General features: G+C 37.9%; 1 protein-coding gene across 2 annotated transcripts in view; it reads right to left on the bottom strand.

Annotated features, from left to right (window-relative positions):
- Window positions 1-762: 762 nt before the first annotated feature.
- The window catches only part of LOC140343219 (methyl-CpG-binding domain protein 1-like), a 46,624-nt gene continuing 36,505 nt past the window's right edge, over window positions 763-10,881 (bottom strand). For both annotated transcript variants that reach the window (XM_072429782.1, XM_072429783.1), the window contains 6 exons: window positions 8,399-8,560; window positions 6,956-7,060; window positions 6,760-6,852; window positions 5,455-5,640; window positions 5,287-5,367; window positions 763-3,653 (listed from right to left, as the gene is read on the bottom strand). In XM_072429782.1, coding sequence (XP_072285883.1) covers window positions 3,207-3,653; window positions 5,287-5,367; window positions 5,455-5,640; window positions 6,760-6,852; window positions 6,956-7,060; window positions 8,399-8,560 — 1,074 coding nt within the window. In that variant the 3' untranslated portion in view covers window positions 763-3,206. The remainder of the gene's footprint in view (window positions 3,654-5,286; window positions 5,368-5,454; window positions 5,641-6,759; window positions 6,853-6,955; window positions 7,061-8,398; window positions 8,561-10,881) is intronic.

The raw sequence follows: 10,881 nt of genomic DNA, 5'->3' as shown, positions 1-10,881 counted from the left end.
AAAATGATTTATTTACTGCAAAAAAATTGTCTTAAAAAAAACTCTTCCACTAGATGGCAGCAGGTAGCTAATTTACGTGTCTGACTTTTTGGTGGTGTTCCGTGGGATTTTTCTAATTGTAAAATATGTGCCGCGGCTAAGAAAGGTTGGGAAACACTGCTGTAGACTATACTATTCAGATTGTTTATTAAGTTTTTATTACTTTAATAAATCTTGACTTTTTAGTGAAATATCAAGTTGCTTTCTTGATACTGGATTCTCTAGGCATTATAGGTTTTAAGGAGAGAGAGAGAGAGAGAGAGAGAGAGAGGTATTATGGGTTTTAAGGCTGTTTGCCTTTAGACGCTCATTACTACAGAACAGGTGTTAAGTGTTGAGGGAGGTGAAGAGTTAATTATATACATCCTTTAGCACTCTTGTTATATGAAGCTGAGGATTGCCTTTCTGCAATGGGTATAATAATTATTTTCCTGTCAATTCAGCTTGAAGTTTGCTCAGAGCCGTTGGAATTCCTCTAAATGACTCCTTTCAATCCATTTTAAAACAATGATTCCTTCTGCCACCAAGTGGCCAATTATCAAGAGTGCACAGCAGTCACAATAGAAAATTTTAAATATTTAAAATAATTTAGGGGCATATCTAGGTCAAATTGACAGTAGAATAATTTATAATTTCACCCCAAAGTGTTGATTGTAAAACAACTAAAGCCTAAATATTTTAAATTCCAAAAACTCTAAAGGATTAATGCATGTAATGGTAATATTCAGTAGATCCATTCCATTTTTATTTCACATGCTTAGATGTAAGATGTTCTATACACTTGACCAACACAACTAACAGTGATGGAGTTAGGACAAACTAAAGATGGAAATACAATGAAGGAAAAAATAAATAAATAGGGGAAACGCATTTTTTGATACTGTAATCAAAATGATTTTTTGTGTCTCAATCAATAGTTCAATTCATTATAATAGTATAAAAAATATTTGAATGACTGATCATTTAGTGTTCAACCCAGAATTTTTTTTTAATCGGGTGGGAGGAATTAGTAGATGGGTGGCAGCCCGTATTGTGACCAAACTAATCAGTAACCAGCCAAAAACAGCCGGGTGGTTGCTGAAAAGGGCTGGGTGGTGCACTCAGCTTAAAGGGGCTGGGGAGAACACTTTGATTTGTCCCAAACCCATCAATATCAATTTTGCTGGACAGCTTGGTCCACACACAAAATTAAAACAATAATGTTAACCAACCCCCCCCCCCAAAAAAAAAAAAAAAAAAAAACACACTGAATTTACAATTACACATATCAACAGCGTATGGCTACTAAAGTAAAGTTCCCAAATTGTCTTTAAGGATTTAAAAACATGTCAGATGTAATAATGGTTAGTCTGAAGGTTAAGAATCAAGTTCCAGACCCAGCAATTCTCTTCTCAACCCTGGGGTTCCACCAAAGGGTGCTAAGGGGTTCCTGGAGGATTTAGAAATTTGTGGTCTCATGTCAGCTAAACCACTGACACCAATGATCCATTTGGCCACCTATAGGTGGCAATCTTTCTGTTGGACAATAATGTATGGGGCTTTCTTACAACTGACCATCAAGCTAACATACCATGAGCTGGGCATATTATACATTTTGCAGGGTTTCCCATAGACCTGAAAGCAAATTCAAGGGTTCCTCCTGCCCCTTTGAGAAAGGCTGTCCTGCACAAATGATGCAAGGATATCTAAAATTTTGGATTCAAACTAGTGTTTTTACAAGGAAAAAATATTCTATAAGGGATGCAAGTGGTGATACCAACCTTGCATTCATAGCAGCACCTCCCAAATGAATTTCTGTGTAAGCAAGGGTGATTTCAAAGAAGTATCAGTCTAACAGGAAAACTAAAGGGCCCATGGAGTTGAATTCTATTGAGTTGAGTGTAAAACTTACACACACACAAAAAAAAAATTCTTAATCCTAATTCTTTGATTTCATGTCACACACAGACACTATTTGCAGTTTATTCTTACAAATAATGTGCATTTTGGGCAGCTTGTTTCGCCTATTGGTTAAATTGCTAAAATCACAGGAGTAGCCATTCCCAGCCTATTTCAGTCTGAAAAAAGGCCAGCGCCAAGCGGGAACTGTAAAACACATTCACTGCCCGGCATGACTATGCAGTAGGCAAAACTGCCTAAATAATCAGCAAATATAGCTGCTTTATAGAATAACAAGCTATAAAAATGGCTTTTTAAAACAAATACACACCAATACCATTACTTACATTTTTATACATTTATAAAAAAAAGACCATAATTATTTTAAAGGACACTGATCTGTGAAGGAAAACTTCTCATACAGACGCAGGTTGATGGTGTGTTTACCGGGCATCACCAAAAATCAACACATTTCTCAGGCTATACAGTGGATATTCTAGAGCCTGTGCAAAGCGGATGGTATCAATACTCTGGCTTACAATACCCTTTTTGCTGGAAAGATAACCTTAACCAGGGATGGATGAATAAAGAATACAGGAGTCAGTCCAGATTATTAATCACTAGCCAATTTTTAAACAGCAAGGGGCTGTTTTAAATGTTCTCCCAATAGACAAAAAACACATTGGGCAGAAGCAGTAACTTGCAAGCTGACTAACTACCTGGCTCCTGGGATATATCCGGCCTTGAGTTAACCTTTTTATGCACACACATCTGTAGTAGGTCTGCATACAGTGGCTAAGGTATCCTTGCAGACAAACACATATTAAAATGTCCACCTCGACAGGCATGGCTTTTATGTGGTCCACAGTACTAAAATGGGATTAATGAGGCATAGGTTTTTTGCCAGGTTAGTGATGCCTAGATGTGAACTATTTGCTAAAATATTCAATTTTCTTACATTCAACTTGAATTCCAATCGCACAACATTTCCTTCAATAAGCCCATTCTACCTAGTGAACCATAAGATCTGCCACTGGTTCATCGTCTACCTATGCATACGGCTTATTAATCCAGCAAGATAGTATAGTGCAGTTTGATGTGGTGATAAAGAGGGTAAACAAGCCACGACACTGAACCACTGCCAAGTATTACACAGGTTCTTCTTAGGTGATGGTCTCAATGCTATCTTAGATTCTTCTGAATATCCAGTCCAAAACACACCAATCATGAACATCTAACAAGCAGTTCCCTTGTCCCTGAGCTTTGGCTCACCCATCACCTTCCCCAGTTCAGCGAACAAATCCTGAAGGCCAGGGGTTTATGCTGCATTGTTGACACCATTCCTCATACACTAATACTTGACAGTTTGGGGAGCGAGGTCCTTCTCTGGGAAGGCCTGCACAAGGACGATAAGCTTCAAGGTCACAGATTAGCTCCACCACTTCATCCACAGTGGTGAGCCTGCTTGGGTGAGTTTGGAAAAGTTCATGGAAGGAAGGTACAGTGTATTCTCTGACGACAATATGATAGTGAAGTCCTGGCTGAATATGAACAACTGTCTCTGCCATGGTTGATGCTTTGGACCTCTGCACCAACTGCAAGGTTGGGCCTACATTAGACAGGACCTCCCAGTGGGCTGGCAAGGGGATTTCATTCAGCTCTGTCAAAAATTCTTGAAGAACCTGGTCCAGGCCATTTTTTTCATGCAGGGTCGCAAAGCTAAAAATCTGTGTGATCTGCAAAACAAATTGAAGAAAATGTATAGCTACAGAAGACAAATAATACAAATGTGACAAGGTAATATATACAAATAAGTTTTTTCCTGCCTGTTAAAAAAAAAAAAAAAAAAGTTTGGATTGGTTATGTTAACTTTAGGTTAGAATTAGCACCTATACTAATGGAATTGATGGGGTGTTTTCTTTTACTAATTTTTTTTTCAATAAAATTTATAGAAAATTTTGAAAAAGAGAAACATACATCCTAAATAAAACGACACAATAGACAAAGAAAGTACAACAGAGTACAGTGCATAGATATTTATAATTATGTATAACAAGAGAAAAGAAAAATATAAAAAAGGAGAAAGAAGGATAAGGGCCTGTTTAGACCTGAGGCCCTTTCAAGCGGTTTAACTGCTCAAACACTTGCAGAAAACTGTTAACATTGGAAGGAACAGGTCCATTCTTTAATCTTCATTTGAAAGGTGGTAGCATTTTCATGTGGTTTTCTGAAATGTCAAGGCAGCGCCCAGGGGCAGTTGCCACCTTTGCTGTCTCCATTCAGACCTGAATGGAAAGTGTTTAAAATGCCTAAAAAATGCTAGTACAGGCAAGTTGCAACTGCCTGTACATGTGTTTAAATCCTAGGTTTTATTATCATTTTTTTTTTTAACTGGGCAAAAGAATAACACTTGTAGCGACAGTTGGAAAAACCTGTATTAGCTTTTGCAAATGTCTGCTCACAGACGGGTAATGCCTGTTTTTTTTTACTGTACATCTAAACAAGCCCTTGGATACATCAAATATTTCCATGTACCATCAAACACTACTGCTTTCAGCTACCTCTTCCCATCATCATACCAGAAGCACAAACAAGAATGAGTTATCTGGCGATACCATTCACACTAAAATATATGTAAGGAGCCAAGTTTGCTTTATGTATGTCATAGTAAATTTAAGGTATGATACCATTCTATATGCTGAAACATTTTTATAAGTTTCACTAGTTGTTCCCTATAGAACTACACCAAAAATTGGTTTGTCTGTGTATCCATATCTCGAGATGTGTTTTATTTATCTATCAAAAACATTTCATGAAGAGCTGATTATTTTTTTATTTTTTTGGCCACCAATAAAAATAACTCCCATTATGTTAAAAAAAATCGGTGTTTATTTATTGCTGCTTTCCCACGTAACAACCCCACTGAAGGGCTTGTAACCCTAGTAAGATTTGTAATACCATTCATGTATCAAGTCAACCCTGTCCAAAATTGCTCCGAGGACGGGATTAAAATAAGTAAAAGAGATCTTGGTGATCTGCAGGGCATTCAATTATCCAAGATAGAGTTATACTGAAAGCCTTAAATGCCTGATGCACTATTTCAAAATATATTTTTCTCCAAGATTCACTTCCCCTTCTGAAGATTATTAACTACAAAGCATCTTGTTCTAAACATTAAGGATTTGCTACCACTTATTCAGAAGCTACTTTGGAAGTAGTTGATCTTGGAGTAGATAATCTCCAAGCCAAGAAAGTAACTTATGTGCAGAACCCTCCATAAGAAGGTGATCAGTGTTTAATGGTGGAATGATGTTGTGTTTTATTTCACAAACAAAAAAGCAAAATACAAATACAACTCAGCAAGCTCACCACTGGGGTACTCTCATCAGCTGCCTCTACATCATCAGTTTCTGCAATAAACTCTTCTGTTTTCACTGGACAGTGAAGATTCTGTAACCATGAAGAAAAAGAAAATAGTAGGTAAGGAAAAAAAAAAAATAACCCTATCTGTAAAAATAAATCAGAAATTCCACTTACCATGGGCTCTTCTTGAACTTCCTGCTTAACTATGTTGTTCTCTACTGGTTTACTTTCCACTGTAATACTCGGTACTGTGTTACTCCCAAGTGCATTATTCTCTTCACGCTCCTGTTTGATTGGTTTGGTCCCTGGTTTGCCCTCGGGTTTGTCCTCAGGTTTTCCAATAATCCAGCTACCACCATCCTGCAACAAAAACACATGGTTATAACTCACCAAAAGTAACATGGTTGCAAAGAAAATTACATTTATTTAATTTAAAATTTTGACATGATTTTGTGTTTCAAACTTTACTATACTCATACTATTATGATACTGTAAAATACATTTTCATGAAAGACAATGTACTGCTTTTAGACATAAAAATCCATTGTATTGCATTTATTACAGTTAATTTGTATTGAATGCTATACAAAATAATTGGAATTTCCCACTGTGCCAACGCCACCGGGAACTTTTTTTACTTTTTTTTTTTTTTATAACTACCCCGAGTGTGACTCGGGGTTACCGGCTTCAGCATGTTTTTTTACCCCAAGTTACACGTTACACTCGGGGGTTATCGCTGGGGAGGTAAACTCTGTCCAAAAACATTAGGAATGGTTTTAACTTTATATTAAAAAACATTTTCAATAGTCACAAGGGTTCTTAATCACTGTGTCTTACAGAACCAGTGAAGAGACCAGAATGTTGGAGGGACCCAGGAGGTACCACCCGCTACAAAGTGCCCAAAAAGGAAAAAAAAAAAACACACATGCACCAGTGGAGGAGGAAATGATATAGACCAACCACATGATATAGAAACACAAAATGGCAAACACTGTGGACAGGCTTGAATCTTACCAACATATCAGTGTTCTCCCGAGCTCTTCCTAGCTGGGTGGAACACTCGCCACTTTTCAGTAACTTTTGACAAGAGCAATTAACAGTATATTCAAGCCAATTTATGGCACATTGTACCTATAGCTTTACAATGACTATAAAGTTGGCTTTGGAGAACAAATACATTTAATTACTGAAGACAATTTACACATCATGCATGGTCAGAATAAATGTATGTTAAGTGGAGGCACTTTGGGCATATCTTCTTCCAGAAGGGTATGCTGTGTAAACTTTTTTACATCCCTGACAGTGTTGAAATGAGATTCAAGGTAACTGGTGTCTGTCATAGTGTTAAGAAACCCCCCTCTTTCAAAAAAAAAGCATGTATGATTAAAAAAATAGGCAAGAAGGCTCAATCTGTGAAAAGGTTCACTGTGTGAGGGTGTAAAGTCTTACTCTTACTATTTTTCTTTTTTTTCTACTCACTTCTGTCTTCCTGAATACTCCATTTCTGTAATCCAACCGTTCCAGCTTAATAATTGGCAACTTGGGTAGAAGCTTTATTTCCTTTTCTTTTTGCTAGAGGGTGACAGTGAAATGATAAACTACTGTAAGGAAAAAACAAGAGTTTTACATGTATCAAAGAACTGTAAAGCTCAGCTCTTGTGACCATAAAACTAACCAATGTCTCCATCTTCTCATCATTGGGAGCCAACTTCTCTCTTTGGAGCCGCTCAAGGATCACAGGGTGATTGCTAGACTTGAGATTCACAGGGATATTTTTTTCCTATAACATAAATGGTATTAGCAAAATGCAAGCAGAGAGGTTCCATTACTTAAAAAAAAAAAGCTTATTTATACAAAGAAGAAACCCAAAACCATAGCTAGCAAAAGAACTGAAATTGTGTTGCGTGGAATGAGCCATGAGAGATGCTTGGAAAAAAGTCACATTCTAACGATGGGATTAGAGACTGTCCTATTTAACAGTACATAAAACATAAATAAGACTATAAAGGGTGCCGTAGCCAGCAGGATTTAGGTTTATAGAACATCACTTGCTGTAAACGAGCTCTTTATGCGGCCTAACAGTGTCAGCTCAGAAAAGAAGTCCTGTACTGGAGGGATCTCTAGGTAAAAAAACTTTGCAACAGACTCACAAAAGATGATTTGTTTAATCAATCTGAACAGTTAGGCATGATGCTAATCATACCAACAATGCATTTAGAGTTTATATACAATTAAATATATTCTCAGACATTTTCACCCCTTACTGTGCGTAAAGCAACCAATTCAATTGAAAAGTGCTAAATAATGAACCTTATTTTTGGCAGCTTGTTTTTACTTATGGTGTGCCATGGCAATGCACAGCAGTGCATATATACATGCAGAGCACATGACTCAGCTGGCATTTCACAAAGCTTCTCAGTTGACTGCAGCGGCAAATCACAATCTTGTGCTGTGCACACTTTCCCTCATGCTTAGGAAGGCAGTATTTGGACTAGGAACAGTATTGGCCTGCAAATTTTCAGGTTAAACCTGATAAAGCCATCTCAGGCCCATGCAGTAAGCAACTCTAGATATCAAACCTGTAAAAATGAAAAACTGTAAGGGCCCTGGTATAAAATTTCTAGCTTTATTTGATTAGGGTATTATTTAGCCACTTCCTGCAAGCAAATTATTACCTACCTATTTAGCAGCAATTTATTGCTGTGATATTTTTGATCTATACTGAAGCTGTGAGCTAGCTGGATAAAGTAGTATCATCCACTGTATCAAAGCCAATCATGGGTTTTGCAAGCAGGATAGAGATGCATTTACAAAACCAACCCTCCAGCCTGTAGACACTGTATATTATTTCTATTCTTGTATTCAGTATAATGTGCAATTGAATATTTACAGTTTAGAAAGTCAGATTAAAAAACAATTTGTAAAAAACAAAAAAAAATACTTTTTTTTCTACATTTGTCATAAAACAGAGCATGGTTTTTAAAAGGTGTACCAACACTGGTGTACCAACACCAACCTTGTCTTTTACTAAAATTTTGAGTTTTTTATTTTGTAACCTACTAATTTTAACTTGGGAATTTTGACCTAGGTCATGAAAGGGTTAAGCTTCAAAACCCACCGCGGCAAACCGCAGACACTGACGCCAGCGACACTTCTGCCGCTTAAGGTTACGGCCACCGAATTTTGGCTTGTCCTGGCAGAAGTCACAATCGCCACAGTCCAGTTCCCTTTGACAGGCCTCACACGTGTCACATTTTCGGTTCTTGCGATGGCCTACCTTCTGCAGTGGAACATAGCAGGAGGGACAGTATTGATTAGGTGATGTCAAGCTTTGTCAGGTAGTTATTAACATGGTGCTTTATGCATAATGCAAAATCAGCACAAAAAGGAGGATGAGGTCATATTTGTAAGGTGAAATGGGATTAAAAAAAGGAATGAACATAAAATATACAGGGGATTCCTGAAGACAGGAAAGGCTATGCAAGTAGGATTACATGTATGAAAAGGCTTTGGAAGCAAGAGGAAGCACAAAGGGAGGCTTAGAGACTCGGAGATTGAAAAGCAACAAGGAACCAAAATTAGAATTAATCAGGAGTAACCACCTAACTAAAAGAATAAAGTTTTAGTTAAGTGGTCAAGAGTTTTAGCCAAACTCCAGCAATCTCAAGCTATGACTGGGATTCTGTATTAAGTACTAGACTAAATAGCATAACATTCAGCATGCGGTTAGAAAACACTGGCTTTCTCAAAGACCTCAAACACTTGTTCACTTGGTCTGCAGCTTTATTCGCCCACTGGAGACTAGTAAAAGTAAAGTTCAAGTTGCAGGTTAGTCTTTCGGGAGCATCATAGAGCTAAAGGCTATCCATATGCCCTCGGGTGACCAAGCTTTTATAACACTTAAGCACTGCAATATGGAAAAGGAGAGAGTCACATGCTCCCCTGAAAGGAAAAAAAGAATGTTCACTTGACAATGAGTTCTACATTGGGCTGAATGCAGCTTGAAACGGAATGTCAACAGCAGGCATTTATAGCAAACTTTACCATTTCTTTTAATCCCTATATTAACCAGGAACCAAAAATGTCATATACTGCTGCAGCCTATCTGTATTTATTTGTAGTGACTGTATTTTCTTTTTTAAGGCTTTTTCTCTGTATTTTCACCTGGTAATCCTATCAAACAACACTTCTGTTTCCGTTTCCTGTCTACACTCATTTACCACTGTTAATAATGGGGGTACCCGAGATTGTCATACAGACTTGGACACCAAACATGTCTGCCACTCAGGACAGGACTAGTAATCACCACACTATAAATAGGGTACTTTGTGTTTTCTTTTAGGCACACAGGAAGTGGAGAGTACATCGCATTACTGGTAAGATTAATAAGTATTTTCTGTATTTATTTAAATTGTCTGAGCGTAAAAAGTGAAATCTACTGTAATCCACCACAGTTAAGGAATGATAACCTGCAACCATTTTTGGGTTTTTAGATGTTTTTAGCTTCTAGTCTGTTAAAAGGTGATTTATTAGTCTTAAAAGCTGCTGTAAGCTTTTAGAAGCTTTGTGAAGGCTTGCTGTATAGTATGCTCTTTCGGTTTGTTTAAATGTTATTGCATTTGACTTCTTTTCAGACAATATTAGTATTAAGGGGACTTGAAATGCATAGGGAAGCTCAGCAAGTTGTGGACATTAGAATGCTATATTTTTAAAGCAGACCTTATGCTAAAATGTAAGGTTTGCTTACGCTAGCACTTGCCCCAAACACCTACTAAATATGCAGGTGACAAATTTAGCTGTTAAAGAGAGTTACAGTCATTCTTTTTTTTACTATTCTGCCATTGGTGCCTAGGTGAGGATAACATCACAGCCCTACTGAATAGAGTTATAAAGAATGCAGGGCAGGCACATTTTTGCAAGACCCTCCCGTAACAAACTGGAATGTCCTCCTGTAAGATTTCACCAACTCTGAATTCAACTCAAAGGGCTTAACCTGGAATGACATTGGTGGCACTTCCAATGATGTGAAAGATGGGGGTAATTAGAACTTACAGGTACATTTTTTACCCTACATATAGTAGGTGCTTTAGGAAGAGGGACAGAGCTCAGCCAGTTAGAAGGTTAGCTTCAATTAGCAACTCAACTTACTCAATAACTTACACCTAAAAGGACAGGTGCAGGATGACATGCATGAACAGTTAACAGCAAGGAAAAAAAACATTCCAGCATACAGACAGGATAGAAAACATGCAAGTTAAAGAAAAAGTAAACTCAAGCTTCTTCCAAAACAAAACAAAAAAACAACACTTACCTTGATTCTCGCAGAGCAGTCGATCGTTCTGGAGGTCTTTTTCATCGGGTCCTGCGTCGTGCCAGTATCCCTCTTGGGGCTGGCGCGCTGGGCGACGCTATCTTCTCCTCTTCTTAATACGTCACCTGACACAGGCGTGGGATCGGGTGACGTAGATGGGAAAAAACTTGCCGGTCTCAGTGCACATGTGTGAGATCGGCAATTTCTTTCCCTTTTGACGAAAGGGATCTTTCTGCACATGCCCGTGATGCTCGGGCATGCACAGAAGGAGCATCCAAGAGCCACGAGAA

The sequence above is a fragment of the Pyxicephalus adspersus genome, chromosome Z, assembly GCF_032062135.1.
Source record: "Pyxicephalus adspersus chromosome Z, UCB_Pads_2.0, whole genome shotgun sequence".
NCBI lineage: Eukaryota > Metazoa > Chordata > Amphibia > Anura > Pyxicephalidae > Pyxicephalus > Pyxicephalus adspersus.
This window is presented reverse-complemented; position numbering and strand designations above follow the sequence as displayed.